The following is a 15,159-nucleotide window of genomic DNA, read 5'->3' as shown; positions in this document are numbered from 1 at the left end:
TACCGGTATTGCGCTCGTCGAGGTTACTTAATCATTGAATCACACCATCAATGCTCAATTTTCTCGAGAGTTGAAGAGCTGTCTAGTATAATTGTTCATTTTGTGAACCTGGTTTATATGCTTTTGGTACATACTGCCAAATATACTGACCTGATGTCTATATTAACCAATATACTAAATTTCCATTAATTAGATTCTACGGCTGTTTCTGAGCACACGTGAAAATATCTACTATATTCTGAAAAATTTTGGAAAAATTGTTTTGCGATGAGGTTAGCGAGCTCATCGCATAAAAATATATAGGAATTTGTAGGATACAAATATGAACTATTAATGGTCAAAGTGCTTAAGACATTACTGTGGTAACGAGTATGAGCAGTAAAAGGAGTGGGATCAACATCCCTGGTGTGATACTGGATGAATTGAAAGAGCGAGACTACAGTAATGATGAGAGGTTTAAGCTAGGTAAGCGTAAGCCTAAGGGTCAGTTGAATCGTAAGGATAGAAGAAAGCTGCAAAGGGCTCAGAAGAAGCAAAAGGGCAAGAAAGAAGTTGACCTTGATAAGGTGTTGAAGAAAAAGCCACAGCAACAGAATTCTGCTACGAGGGCAAGTGCTAATAAGAAAGATAATCGCAAGAGTAAAGAAGATGCATTACCGTTTTCCTCTGATGATGAGCTATCTTCGGGGGATTTTGATGAGTTTGAGGAAGGTGATCTAAATGAAGAGGAATGGGAGCAACTAAGGGAATTAGAAGGATCTGAACAGGAAGAGGACAGTGGCTTTGAAGAGAGCTCTTCGGATGCTAGTGAGAACCATTTTGAGGACCCAGACGAAGATGAGATAATCTCAGAGGTTTCAGATGAGAGTGAAGAATCGGAGCTTACTGTTGATGAAACCTATGCTCAACTAAAAGCATTAAAAGATAAGAAATCAGGAAATGTGAAGCACAATAAGAGGGCTAATATAAAGCAGGAGCCTTCCAGTGAGAGTGAAAGTGATGATTCTGTATCAAAACTTGAAGAAGAAGAAACCTTCAGTGGGTCCGATTTGAGTGGTGAAGAAGTAGATTCTGGAATGTCAGTTGAAGAAACATATGCCAAATTGAAGGCATTGAAAGAAGCAAAAAAATGGAACAACCACAAGTTAGAGACCGTAGTTGGCATAGAAGGTGATGAAGATGAGAACTCCGAAGAGGAATATAGCGATCTTCCGGATTCTGAGTTTGACGATGAAGAGGAGCAAGAAGATGATCAAGAAATGACCGTTGAGGAAACAATGAATAAATTGAAAGAACTTAAGAAAATGAAAGATCAATCCAAAAGAACAGAGAATCAATCTAAAAAAAGCGTGAGATTTTCCTCTGAGAATCAAGTAAAAGTATTTGAATCCTATAGAAGTGATGATTCAATCTCAGATGAGATAATATCAGAAAGCGATGATTTCATGTCCGATGAGCTGATATCTGATAGTGATGAAGTCATAAGTAATGATGATGATGATGATGATGATGATGATGATGAAGAAGAAGAGGAGGAGGAAGCTGAAATGACTCCAGAAGAAACCTGGGCAGCCTTAAGAAAACTGAAAGAATCTAAAAATTCTACTAATCACAAAGACAAGGCTGATACGACATCAAAAAAGCTGAAAACTAAGTCAAAATCTAAGTCTGATGAAGTTGTTGAGTTCCCACTATCCCCAATGGATAGGGCGGCTATCCAGAGAGATGAATGGGATATGGAACATTACGCAAAGAAGTTAGGTCTAAAAGGAAAACGCAAGAAATTAAAAGCTCGTGACGAATATGATGCGATTGGTGGACTGTTAGAAGGTTTAGATTATTTTGAAAACTATGGTGAAGATGAGGAAACAGATTCGAGTGAAAGCGTATCTAGTGTCGAAGATAGTTCTGAATATGATGAAGAAGATAAAAGGGAGGACGTCAAAAGAATGGCTGGCAACTCTAAAGGAGAACTGCCGTTTCCATCTGATGATGAATTATCTTCAGGTGATTTTGATGAATTTGATGAGAATGATCTCAACGAAGAAGAATGGGCGCAACTTAGGGAGCTCGAAGCGTCAGATGAAGAAGAAAGTGATGGTGAGGATACTAAGTCTTCCAAAAAGAAGAAAAATAAGAGAGAAAATCCATATGTGGCACCAGCTGCAGCGGATACTGAAGCTTATGTTCCTCCCTCTTTGAGGAAAAATAAATTAAATGAGGACTCCGATAACTCTATGATTATCGAAATAAGAAAGAAGGTAAAATCCTCTTTAAACAAGCTTTCGGATTCCAATTTGGTCATTATGGTCTCGACCTTAAATGAGTTATATGACACTTATCCAAGGCAATATGTTTCTGATAGTGTTACAAAAGAAATGATGCAGATTATTGCTCAAAATAATAAGCTACTTGACAGTTTCATCATGAACTATGCTGCTATTGTTTACTCTCTATGGAGGTTAAGAGGTATCGAAGTTGGAGCATCATTTTTACAGCAGATTGTTGAGCACTTTTTAAAGCATCTTGAAAAGCAGCTAGATGAAAATGAATCCATGACTGAAATTTCCGAAGACTCTCCGCAAATAATAGGTAAACAATCATCAAATATTATCAGTTTGATATCTTATTGTTACAATTTTGGTTTGATGTCTTCTAGCTTGGTCTTTGATATGATAAAACAGTTAATTACTAAACCAAATGAGTTTACAATTGAATTGCTATTGAGGATTGTATCAATTTCGGGACCTCTTATTAGATCAGACGATCCTTCAGCTCTAAAAGATATAATTGCAGATTTATTATCAAATGTCAAAGTATTGAAAACAGTTTCTCCTAGAATGCAGTTTTTATTGGATACTATGGCAGACTTAAAAAACAATCGATTAAAGCCATCAATTATGGCTGCAGACTTTCATCCTACCAAGAAGAATGTATTATCAGCTATTCGTGGAAGTAACACAGAGGAACCACTTCAAGTCTCATTAGATGACATAAAAAATATTGAGACAAAAGGTAAATGGTGGTTAATCGGAGCATCATGGAAAGGTAATATGAATAGTGCCTTTGAAGAAGGCATTTCTTCTGGTGCTGCAAAAAACATTGTATCAGAAATGGACATAAAAGATGACTTCCTGGACGATATACCTGATTGGGCTGAAATAGCCCGCTCTCAAAGAATGAATACTGAATTAAGGAGAGCTATATTTGTTAGTATAATGTCAGCACAGGATTACGTAGATGCCTCATCAAAAATTGAAAAGCTGAATTTAAAAAATAAACAGTTGGTTGAAGTTCCTAAGGTTATAATGCATTGTCTGCTGTCTGAAAGTGGGAAAAGTGGTTATAACCCCTACTATTATCTGGTAGCAAACAAACTTTGTGAATTGAATGGTCATTTGCAGAAACCATTTCAATTTTTGTTCTGGGATATACTAAAAAGATTCGAAGATAATTCTTCATATGACTCTGATGAAGACGACTTAATTGATGATTCCGAAGACGTTGACGAAAATACTGCCTTAAAAAGGACCATTAGCCAAGGTAAATTTTTTGGGTCAATGATAGCTGAACAAATTTTGAAACTTGATGTCTTAAAGCATGCTCCAATCATTGGTGGTTTAAAACCAAATGGCTATATTTTCATGGAGGTCATGATATATCAATTGTTAATATTGGTAGCGAAAAAGTCAGAAAAAAAGTCTAAAAGTAAGACCGAAGAAGGCGTGGCATACACTACATCATTATTAAAGGACATCATCGTTCGTGGGATAAAGGATGACAACAAGTCGTTTATATTGAAAGGGCTTAATTGGTTTTTAGGAAAAAAGCGCAAATTCCATAATTACATTAGTGGCAGAAAAGGAGATAAAAAATATGAAAAAGACTCGAGAAGGCTCGATTGGGGACTTTCCGCTACTAAACATATTATCAACGAAGAATTGTCTATTAATGCGTTTTGAATAGACAATCAAAATAGGACGAGCAGGTTATATCTTCAGTCAGATATTGCATTAGTTTATAGAGTACAGTACATTCGTCATTTTTATAGTCACTACTTAAATTGATATTAAATGAAAATAATAATGCTCCTATTCATTAATTGTTTAGTTCATATCATTCTTGGCATCTTCGATGGATTTGACAAACAATCTACCATCAGCTTTTTGCTTGAAACGAGCAACATACGTTACGAGAGCACCATCTTTGTCTATGGTTGGAATCTTAACTAAATTCTCGTTTTCAGGAGTTAGAGGTGAATACTTAAATGATTTTACTACAGCAGTGTTTAATAGGATATTACCCATACCATCAGATCTGCACAGTAGTCTAATTTTCGACTTGTCATCCTTTTTTTGTAGAAGCTTCAATTCACCAACACCGCGAGAATCATAACCATTGGTTTTAGTGTTAATTGTCATTAGCTTGGACCTGCATGTGAATAATGGAGTTTCATCTTCTTCTCCGTTTTGTAATTGTATGGATGAAGAAGTAGATTGCTCTTCAGTTGTCTCTACAGTTGCAGAATTCCCATCCTCCTTCTTTTCACTGATTTTACTGGAATCAGCCTCATTCGATTTATTTTCTTGGTTAAAAGGTAAAGAAAATTTGAATCCAGAAGAAGGTGGATTGTTAGTTGTTGTATTTGTGGCTGGTGTACCAAAGCTAAAAGCAGGGGCTTTAGATTGTCCAAATGAAAAACCACCTGATGTAGTTGAATGTTCAGTAGTTTCCTCTTTTTTTTCAGAAGTCGATCCAAAACTGAATGAAGGCTTTTGACTAGATGTATTAGATGAAAAGTTGAAGTTGAGCGCAGGTTTTGAATCTTCGTTGCCTCCATTGGTATTAGAATCTTTTTCTTCATTTGTTTCAGTTACTGTATTGGCTGATGTCCCAAAGGAAAATGCAGATTTAGGAACTGTATCATTGTTCTGTGGCTTACTAAAGGATATGGAAGGTTTCGATTCGGTGGTGTTAGATGTAGAAGCAGGTTTTCCAAAGGAAAACCCTGAAGTATTTCCACTGAAAGGGTTGGTTTTAGTTGTAGTATTATTACCAAATGAAAAAGTTGATGATTCACTACTCTTTGTTTTTTCAGATTCAGATGCTTCTTGGACTTCATTGTTGTCAGTCTTTGGGGCAGTGAAGTTGAATGATAAAGGCTTCTTCTCTTGTGAACTTTCGGATTCTTTGCTAATTAGATTATTTGTGAATGAAAAGGCTGGCTTTGGAACTGTGTTTGCTTGTTTTGCTGGTTCATTGCTTCCTGAATTATTCTCATCTTTGCTGCCAGAAGTATTGAAAGGATTTGGTGTTGAGCCAAAAGAAAATGTAGGGGCCTTATTTTCCGTTACTTTAGAGTTGTCAGTCTTGGTTTCATTTTTGTTTTCATCTGCTTTCTTATGTAGTTTGAAGACGTCACTCTTAACCTCACCTGCAAATTTAAATTCTGGACCTTTAATTTCTACATCACTTTCGCTATCGCTATCGTCCTTTTTTTGTTCTTTCTTGGCAGCACCAAATGCGAAAACAGAATCTGAGGTTATTGGTTTGGTTGAAATAGAGAAAGTTGGACCTGTAATTTTGATTTCTTTCTCATCTTCGCTGTCACTCTCTGAGCTGTCAGCGTTAGCTTTACTGTCAGAAACTGTAGTAGTTGGCTTAGTGAAAGTAAATGAGCTCTTTGGTGGTTCCTGTGATGAAGCAGCCTCTGGTTTTGGGGCCTGTGGTGCAAATGGGAATGTAGTTTGTTTAGGTGTATGAACATCTGGAGTAGTAGTAGCTCTTGGGGCAGAAACCTTACCAAAGCCAGGAGCTACGGTTTCAGTGATACTCTGTGGAGTGAAGGAAAATGCTTTAGGTTCGGGTACAGATGTTTTTGAAGTTGAAGAGTTAATTTCATCAATATACTTTCCATACTTCATAAATACAGGACGCAAATCGCAGGCAGGATCACTGTTTAAAAATTCTTCCAGTTTATCTTTGAATTGTAAGTTGAGGGCTTTCAATTTTGCGGGTTTGTCATCCGCATTGGCAGCAGTCTTTTCAGTTTGAGGCTTCTTCAAAAATGAAAACGCATTTGCGGTCTTGCTTTCGTCTGTATTACCTCTTAAAGTTGAAGGAAAAGCCATCTTACGCTTGGGCATCGCAATCTTTCGACGACTTATCACGTCTGAACTGGCCATAGTAGCTTGGTGAGGGGTTTCTTCATCCGAGATATCGTCCCTATCCAGCTCTTCTCTGGTCAATTGGTTGTCAGCTCCTCTCTTAGACATTTATTCCTTTTGTTATAATTTCAGCTCACTGAGTGTATTGTTGGCTTGATAATCTATCCTTGTATTAACCTCGTGCCAAACTTCAAAGTACCCAGGATAATAATCAGTAATTACTGTTCAGTTCTGTGGGTGTATAATTGCCGATTGTTTCAGGCGGCTAGAGTCTGGTTTAGTCAATGAAATGACGAAAGTAACCTCCAGCTCATTGCGTGTGATGGGCCATTCTAAGCTGCTAGAATTCTCAAATTTTGGCAGAGATTGTTGTTCGTTGCTAGTGATTGATGTTAACTAAAGGTAATGTGATTACTTTCAACAATGTTAAATATTTGAAGTACAAAAGCAGAATGTGAATTGCACCGCCTATTAAATTTTTAAATAATGATACTTTATAGTAACTACCTATTGTATTAATAGTATCTCTCAGGTAGTTTTTGTAGGCAATTACCAGGTTTGGTATTAAAAAAATTATGAACTAAAGAAAGACATTAGGGACATCATAGAAAGTAGCTACAGGATATTAAATAATATCCTAACTTTAATAAATTGTTTTACTAAACGTCGTCAGACCTATTATTCTCATATTGTCGTTGTTTCTTTCTTCAGAAAGAGAAGCAAAAAATATATTTGAAATTTGGCTAATCACTCCGATACGGGGAGTCGAACCCCGGTCTCCACGGTGAAAGCGTGATGTGATAGCCGTTACACTATATCGGAATACTGGATTCGTTAAAGTAACAGCAAAAACCAGAGACTATAATCACTCATTTTTAAAATTTCAAATTAGTCGCTCATTTAAACTACTGCTGGCTGTTGCTATAGGTTGTATTTCAATTAATTGTAGGTTACAAGAACGGCAATTATTTAGCTCTACCTTTCTCAAGAACAAACCCTACTATCCTTAGCAGTACCGCTCTGAAATAGTATAATATATGTCACTGTACTGGCTTATAGCTTAGTGATAGCTTTCTTTTTGAGACAAGGTAGGACAAGACAACATAGTATTGTACAATCAAGCATCTCAATTATTCACAAGCCCTAATTCATTTGATTTTGCGATGCCCATTATGGGTTTTTCTGCACTGCAAATTGCAGAGCCAAAAAAAAAAATTTTCACTGAAAATTTTTTCAATGCTAATGGTATAAATAGTGACGGTGATATTGGTATGTTTGATCTGGTGTGGTTAAATGAAGAGAAGTTGCAATGCAAATGAGAACAACGAACTCTTAAACTCTTTATATTTATGAAAGGCTAGGAAGCCTTTCTATATATTGAGAGATCTTTTGGGGGGGCTTTGCTTTATTGCACTAATTTTTTATATGATTATAAAACACTTTATGGACTTTCGGGTCTGCTTTTACTGAGGATGTACATGCAGGACATATTGTTAATTAGGAATTCTTCGTTTATGATCTGAAATTAGTGTTTTGAAGGTTAAAGTTTTCTCAAAAGATTTGTGGAAGAAGTGGGGATACTTGTTTAATCGAGATAATTGTGAGAACACAATTGATCATTGATAGCAATTTCTCTTAATTACCGATGTTTCAGATGATTTTAATGTCTGTTTTGGATTAAATTACAAAAACATGGATACATTTTTATATCTTGTCAAATGATGAATAGACATTCCGTCTTTTAACTATCCGGCGATGATTCATTGAATATGTGCCTCGGATAAAAACATGCATCACCATCTGATTTATTTTATCCAAATACGAAAATTTTAAGCGAGACCTCGGACATTAAGTGTATTATCAATGGTGTAACATCGATTACATTATTATGCCTTACCAACGCATAGCTTTTCATGATGAAAAACTTTACTTTTCAGTTCTGCTTCTGAACCAAATACACAGGAAGATAACCAATATACCAAAGCTCAAAAATCTGAATTGAAAAGCTATATATGCGCCACTACTCTTGTCTTGCACTATGTAGATGAAAAACGTATGTTGTAAACACAGAAATATGTATCATTAAAAAAGGATGCAGGATTTATAAATTAGTACTTATTGTTAAAACTTTTGAAAACGGGGAGATACGTTGGAAAACTTGTTGGTAGCAAAAACGGTAGGACAACAAATTGTAAATGTATGAGAAAATGCAATTAAAAATAGTTGGATGGGTTTCTTTTTGAAAATTCTGAAGGACACGTAGCCACTTATCACATAATGGGCAATCAGTAATTGGTAGTTGTCAATTCGTTGCCGTGTTCATCGTAGAATCTATCTTCCTCCATGATGAGGTTATTAGATCTTGTTGGGTGGCTAGCTCCAGAGTTGTTTCTGTTCGGTTGTCGGCTATCCATGTTGCTTGCACCATAAGAGAGGGACTCGTCGTCGTCGTCCGCGTAAGCCAGCTCGGAGTCCTCGAAGTCAGAAGCCTCGCCCCCAAGTGGGGACTTCGACTGGTACTCCTCTGTTATCTCTCTGCCCATCAGTGCATTCCACCACTTGGTTATCTTGTTAGGACGGTAAGCTGTGATCACTTTACCATCAGAGTTGATGAAGTCTGTCTTTGGCGAGCGAATACAGAATACATAGAGCAGGAATAGTGTCAGCACAATGAGCGGAACACCGATACCTACAACGCAACCTATCACAATGTTACGGTTCTTCTTGGAAAGTCCGTGGTGAACTTTTTTATTGTTGGCTCCATGGGTCGCTGTTGGTGTGTAAGTAATTGTAGTGTATAGATCCGACAAAATTGTCTTACCTTCAATAATACTAGTGATGGTAGGATTCTCTGTAGTTGTAGGTGTGGTAATAGTAGAGGAAGACGATGAGGAGGAGGAGGACGATGATGAGGACGATGACGATGACGATGACGATGACGAAGTAGATGATGTAGTAGATGAAGACGATGACGAGGACGAGGACGAAATAGAAGATGACGACGATGACAACGATGAAGATGCAGATGACGATGAAGAAGAGGATAGCGACGTCGATGATATCGTCGATGAGTTGCTTGATGTTGGTAGCACCGATAAAGTAGGGACAGAGGCTATCGATGAGCTTGAAGAGCTCGACAGCGAGCTAAAAGAGCTGAAAGAGCTTATCGATTGCACTGACGACACACTAGATATCGACGACGATATTGAGTAAGACCCATTGTTGTTGATGTTGGTATTAATTGCGTTGGTATTGATCGCATTAGTGTTCGTATTTGTGTTCGTAGGGATAGTGTTGGGCACTATCTGCGCTGTGGCCACAGCCATTAGCACTAGTAGCAGCTTCATTCCTTGTTATGTACCTTTCCGGTTAGGTAGACTGGAGCAACTTATAAACGCTGAGCTTTATAACTATATGTTACAAGTTCAGAAATCAGAATTTTTTTTTTTGATCCACTCGAGAAGCCGATGTGAGTGATCGCCGCTGGTATCATTATTGACAAGCTATTCTTTGGCCTGTCTCAGGCTTGATAGAAATAAATAAAAATAGAAGCATTTTCCCGCTCTGTCACTGCGCCCGTTGCACGCAGGATCTTCCATTTTCTTGGTGATGCTTCGCTGTCTGTGCGTCTTTAGCTAATCTCCTTCAAACCTCTCCCATACTCTTCACAGAGACACACGCAGGACGCAGCCAGGCTTCTACAGTCTTCTTCCCATGAGATGGGGGAGGGATCAAGGTTCCCGGGAGTTTTACTAACAAACCAGCGCAGAGATGGGGGGCAGAGACGGGGGGTAGAGAGGATTCAGAAGAATCAAAAGAAAAAAAAGCAATTTGAAAACAAAAACGAGGCGCAACACAGACACAGGCGCAGAGAACTGCATTTCATAAGAGGAAACAAGAGTTTTGTGCGCTAAACCCCAGTGATTTACTTATATCTCCCTTCTCTGTGTGTCACAATTTCACACAGAATGCCAGGTACGCTCTTGCAGACCTACAAACCAGTATCCAAAACAAGTAAATGAAGGCTTTCGTAATTGGAATTGAGATTTTTGGTACCATGATCCCCCCCCCATTGTGCACTCGTTTCTAAGGAGTTTTGCACGGATCAGCTCTATTCTGAGCCCTGACAACTGGAAACGCTTTTCGCGCTTCTCCTTGGCAGAGTCTCTTTTCGCGTTTGATACTTTTGTCACTGGCCTGTAAGAAATGAGATCACATGTGCTACTCCTTAATGATCTTATCCATGGTATCGCGCAGCATAAATATATATAGGTGTTATATAGATATACGTGGGTGGGTCGGCTGGCGGCCTTTGAATGGGTTAGATTTATATTAATATTATACTTCATACATGGCTACAACTCCTTACTTTCTCTTGCCCTTCTTCTTCTTCTTGTTCTTCTTCTTACCTGCTGGCGCTGGGCTGGGGCTGGGGCTTGGCGTTTCGTCTTGGACTTCTATTACAGGCACCTGTGTCTTGTCTTCGTTTGTGCTTCCAACCTCTTCTGGTTCTTCATCTTCATCTGCTTTCGTCTCACTAACTGTAACCTCCTCAGCGGATGCATTTCCTTCCTCAGCTGGTTCAGTTTCTTCAGCTGGTTCAGCTTCTTCAGCTGTAACTTCCTTAGCTGGTTCAGCTTCTTCAGTTATAACCTCCTTAGCTGGTTCAGTTTCTTCAGCTGGTTCTGTAGCTTCTTCAGCTAGTTCAGCTTCTTCAGTTGTAACTTCCCTACCTGGTCCAGCTTCTTCAACTGGTTCAGCTACTTCTTCTTCTGGTTCAGCTACTTCCTCAGTGGCTGCATTAACTTCCTCGGCTGGTTGATTTACCTCTTCAACTGCTGTAACCTCTTCAGCTGGTTTGGCTACATCTTCAGTTACGTATGACACCTCCTCTGGTGCAACATCTTCCGTGACCTGGACCCCTTCAGCTAGCTTTGGTTGCTCTTCAACTAACTTCTCATCAGCCATTATTTCCTGTTCTATTGAGTCCTTAACTTCTGAGAGCTCTTCGGTTCCTTCATTCTTAAACTCATCATGAGGTTCTCCCTCTGGTACATCCTTTGACTCCTCCTGAATTGGTTCCTCTATGTTATCCTGGGAATCGGTCTCTAACTCCTTCACCTGTTCTTTCTTGGTTTCATCATCGTTATTTTCAGAGACTGCCTCTGTTGAAGCATCTTTCACTGACTCATCTGCTACTTGGTCTAATTTGTCTTTCACAAATTGTGCCTCCGATTCTTCATTTGGCAAAGCAGGTACCTCCTTCTCTTGTAATTGTTCATCTGTAAGTTCTGGGAAACCATAATTACTTAGAATTGATGGATCGGCATCGAGATAAAAACCACGAACCCCAACAATACGCTTTTCAACTTCACAAGCCCTAATCCATTCGGGTCTGACAATCGGGATATTGTTGTTCTTAGCTTTTAATAACTCAGGGTCGTCGTCATTTTCTATATCGTTACAAACAAAATGAGTTGTGTCGATAGCAACATGATCTTGCAATGGTCTAGCTCCTAGAGTCTTTAAACTATGTGCAATCTGTCTAGGTGTCACTTTCTGTAATGGATCAAGAGGTCCGAGACACACAGTAATACCGGACATATCTGTCATCTTGTGCGTGTGAATTTTTACTTTCTCTGACCAAAACTGTCCTGACGTTGTGGATAGTTTCAATTGGAACTCATATACACTATCAATGGATAACCCAGATATTTTTGTTGTTGTAACTTTGAAAGGATTTGGAATAACCATAGATCTAACACCCTGTCTGTAAAGCACTAAAGACTTCAGTTTTGCTGAACCAAGTTGAAGATGATCCCATGCCAATATACAGCCAGTTTGAGTGACATTGATTACTTTTAATATAGGAGCTGAGGGTCTAGAAGAACCATATTTCTCCAATATAGCAGCCTGCACGTTCTTAAAATTAGATCTCTCTTTCTCTTCTTCATTAACATCTTGGACAACCTGCATCTTTACTATTGAACCTGCTTTAACATTTTCGGGTAACAGCATTGTTGGTAGCTCTATAACATGATGATCCTTAGTGGTGAGGAGAGCCAGGGAGGCATCCATCTTGCCCACTGTTAGTAGGACCTCGACAGCGGACATGTTCAAGTATTGCAAAATGTCCTTTTATCGTTATCCTCTATTGTCGAAGTAGAATAAGTAATTGAATTATCAGATCCGAAATAAGTTTTGTTCAACTATAATATACTACACTCTGGTGATTTATCAATTGACCCAGTTTCAAATGATATGTCGATCAGTAAACACAATAAGCATGAATGGCTTTGCTTAATTAGGTACTACTTCGTCTTACCTTGTTCACTTCGGATTTTTTTGTTAAAAAAAGCCCTTTCGGGGATGCCTCCAAAAAGCATATATGACGATTGCGATAAGCCAGTATAATAAGCTATCATTGCACCAATCTCAATATTCAAATATCTAAGGGATACAGTTTGTAGACTTCGTTATCCTTTCTATATGTTATTAGTTGATATATTGTAGTATTAGTTGGCTGTTTTTCCATGATTGATACTAAGTCTAGCATTAGTGCTGAAGAATTAGAGAGAGCATACGATATTGGAGCGATGTTTGGTTCTTGTACCCTCAATCTTGTTCTTGCAGGATAGGAAAACACCAATGGAAACCTGAACTCTAGTTGAGACACCAATATTGATATGAAATACTCGTTAAAATGTGAGCAGAAGTGTGATTTTATGTCACTCAATTTTCTAATATTGGTGTGCAGTTGAACTGAAATGTTTAATTCTTCTAAGCACCTCACAGATGGAAAAATATTAGCACCTATAGAATGTTCTCTTGATGTCTCTGTTAATGTTCCGGCCCTATTTGGAGTCCATATTTGGCATTTTAGAGCCCACTCTACCCCACAATTATCAGAAGTTCGGCTTGCAACGACGTTGTAATACATATTTGTCCATATTCCATTAATTTCTAAGAGTTGTTTCAGTAGCTGCGTTTTTAAATTAGAGATATATCTTGCATCTGAAAAGTTAAACTTAATTGATATCTATTTCATGAGAAATGCTCTTTTGCAAGCAAACCAATTATCTGTCAGTAAAAGTGGTCTCAACAGTTTGGTATCATATATTAAACTCAAGTTACATACCTTAACACCTGTATTCTTTGTGTTTGGAATCGTAATGGGGATCTTGGAATGTAATGCGGCTGGACTTGTCAATACGATGTCTGTATGCCAAGAAGAGATTAGAACATCATCAATACCTGAACGCAAGTAAAATGGGTCAAGCAGAAGAGTCTCTAGCATTGTAATATTCTACCTAATGTTTAAGGGAAGACTAAATAGCGCTGCAATTTTTTTATATTTTGTATTTATACTTTTTTCAAATCGACAAAACACTAGGCGCTTACGTCGTGAACAAAGATTGATGATCCATAAAGTTTATAGGATGAAAGAATAAAATGGATCTCATATGGAATATACAAACAAGGAATCTAAGGACAATAAATTAATTGGGGTTTGATGTTGTAACATTTGAAGTGGCCTTTTGTTTAGCATGTTATGATAATTTAAAGGTGAAAAAAGATCACAAAAAATTATGAATAAAATACAAAGTAGTTCTATAAAATAGTGAATCCCACCTAGGTTTTTATTTAAGGTATACTGTTAATTACTCATCATTCAGATATTCTCAAATTCGTGTACCAATTCAAAAAAAATATGGACGCAACCGGAATCGAACCGATGACCTCTTCCTTGCAAGGGAAGCGCGCTACCAACTGCGCCATGTGCCCAAATTAACGCTTTATTTGGAACATTGTTGGGGTTCATAATATGCGTCGTTAGTGTTATCCATAAATTAGATATAGTATTTGGGGACATTCAGCAATTTGCTACCGCAATTAACTATTTGAAATAAATAACTCTTAAGGTGGTAGCCTAGAATTATGAAATAAATGCAATTCGTTATATGTTTTATGCAATATAGAAAATAAATACTATTTCAACCAAACCCAGCCCATTCTACGGAGTAAAATGAAACTGGCTTATTCTTTTCTTTATCCTTCACGCCTCCAAAAACCCAAAGCTTTTTAACAGTGGTACCTAATCTTGCACCGCTCAGCAGTTGCAAGAGATCTATAGGCTCTTCGTAGTAGTCTATAGCATCCTGAATGGTTAAATGAGAGTGGTATCTTAGCGGGTCTCCAGGATATGCAATATATTTACCCCCGAATCTTGCACCAGGAGCCAGGACATAATTTTGGTTTCTTAATTGTTGGTATAACAAGTATGTGTTGTATTTCGAGAATGCACTTTTTAGGAGATCTAAAATATGGTCTCTCTGATGGGATTTTATCGCTTCTGGAGTAATCAACGATGTGTTGGGTGTCTCGACAAAGAGAGATGAATTTATGAGTTCCTCGTTTGCGTCGGTATTTTTTTCTTTAATTCCTAGCTTCTCCAATTTTTGTTTATGCAGTGCACGCTTATAATCTCTTTGTAAAGCAAACATCTTTTCCATGTTTTTCTTATTCATATCAGCCAGCTCAAGCTTTCGTTGTTTGATAATGCTGGCCATATGATCTCCAGAATTGGCTGGGATGATTTTCACTTCACAAAGATTGTTAATGAGAAGCCACAAGACTTCTTCAATCATGAGCCGAAGTGGTACAGTAAGAAATAGATTCTGTTGAGTAGCGCTCGGTAGAGTACCCGACAACACACCTGCTATCCCAAGTTCACGCAGATATCGAATACTCTCTAGGTCAAAGACTAATCCACTGCCAGGTACCCCATCTTCATCAAGAACAACGCTGATAACAACCTTCACTTTCCCATCCACAGTCCCTTCATTCTCCATATTGCCATATCCTGCTCTATGATACAGATCTGGATTTTGATAAGGTCCAATTTTGTATTCTTATTGCCATACTGTATATTTATACATAAAACGTAATACTGTTTGGACTCACCGATGAGCTACCGATGAGCTACCTACGA

General features: G+C 38.0%; 7 protein-coding genes and 2 non-coding genes across 9 annotated transcripts; 1 reads left to right on the top strand and 8 right to left on the bottom strand.

The window, feature by feature from the left end:
• Positions 1-371: 371 nt before the first annotated feature.
• On the top strand, positions 372-3,962 carry SGD1 (Sgd1p; the record flags this gene model as incomplete). Its single annotated transcript, XM_446401.1, has 1 exon — positions 372-3,962. One exon carries the CDS (start codon positions 372-374, stop codon positions 3,960-3,962), a length of 3,591 nt encoding a protein of 1,196 aa, XP_446401.1.
• A 144-nt stretch (positions 3,963-4,106) lies between these two features.
• On the bottom strand, positions 4,107-6,275 carry NUP2 (nucleoporin NUP2; the record flags this gene model as incomplete). The annotated part of the gene is made up of 1 exon (XM_446400.1): positions 4,107-6,275. The coding sequence occupies one exon, from the start codon at positions 6,273-6,275 to the stop codon at positions 4,107-4,109; it is 2,169 nt and encodes a 722-aa protein (XP_446400.1).
• A 642-nt stretch (positions 6,276-6,917) lies between these two features.
• Positions 6,918-6,989, bottom strand: tE(UUC)1. Its single transcript has one exon. It is a non-coding gene; the product is annotated as a tRNA-Glu (tRNA).
• Positions 6,990-8,452: 1,463 nt separating this feature from the next.
• MID2 (Mid2p) lies at positions 8,453-9,514 on the bottom strand (the record flags this gene model as incomplete). The annotated part of the gene is made up of 1 exon (XM_446399.1): positions 8,453-9,514. One exon carries the CDS (start codon positions 9,512-9,514, stop codon positions 8,453-8,455), a length of 1,062 nt encoding a protein of 353 aa, XP_446399.1.
• A 612-nt stretch (positions 9,515-10,126) lies between these two features.
• Positions 10,127-10,516, bottom strand: GVI51_G00693 (uncharacterized protein; the record flags this gene model as incomplete). Its single annotated transcript, XM_446398.1, has 1 exon — positions 10,127-10,516. One exon carries the CDS (start codon positions 10,514-10,516, stop codon positions 10,127-10,129), a length of 390 nt encoding a protein of 129 aa, XP_446398.1.
• Positions 10,517-10,532: 16 nt separating this feature from the next.
• Positions 10,533-12,281, bottom strand: CHS5 (Chs5p; the record flags this gene model as incomplete). The annotated part of the gene is made up of 1 exon (XM_446397.1): positions 10,533-12,281. The coding sequence occupies one exon, from the start codon at positions 12,279-12,281 to the stop codon at positions 10,533-10,535; it is 1,749 nt and encodes a 582-aa protein (XP_446397.1).
• Positions 12,282-12,609: 328 nt separating this feature from the next.
• On the bottom strand, positions 12,610-13,107 carry REC102 (Rec102p; the record flags this gene model as incomplete). The annotated part of the gene is made up of 1 exon (XM_446396.1): positions 12,610-13,107. One exon carries the CDS (start codon positions 13,105-13,107, stop codon positions 12,610-12,612), a length of 498 nt encoding a protein of 165 aa, XP_446396.1.
• Positions 13,108-13,879: 772 nt separating this feature from the next.
• On the bottom strand, positions 13,880-13,952 carry tA(UGC)4. Its single transcript has one exon. It is a non-coding gene; the product is annotated as a tRNA-Ala (tRNA).
• Positions 13,953-14,161: 209 nt separating this feature from the next.
• SEN34 (tRNA splicing endonuclease subunit SEN34) lies at positions 14,162-15,019 on the bottom strand (the record flags this gene model as incomplete). The annotated part of the gene is made up of 1 exon (XM_446395.1): positions 14,162-15,019. One exon carries the CDS (start codon positions 15,017-15,019, stop codon positions 14,162-14,164), a length of 858 nt encoding a protein of 285 aa, XP_446395.1.
• Between the last annotated feature and the right edge of the window lie 140 nt (positions 15,020-15,159).

This window comes from Nakaseomyces glabratus, chromosome G, assembly GCF_010111755.1.
Source record: "Nakaseomyces glabratus chromosome G, complete sequence".
Taxonomy (NCBI): Eukaryota; Fungi; Ascomycota; class Saccharomycetes; order Saccharomycetales; family Saccharomycetaceae; genus Nakaseomyces; species Nakaseomyces glabratus.
The sequence above is the reverse complement of the archived record's forward strand: the minus strand, read 5'-3'. Positions and strand labels throughout refer to the sequence as shown.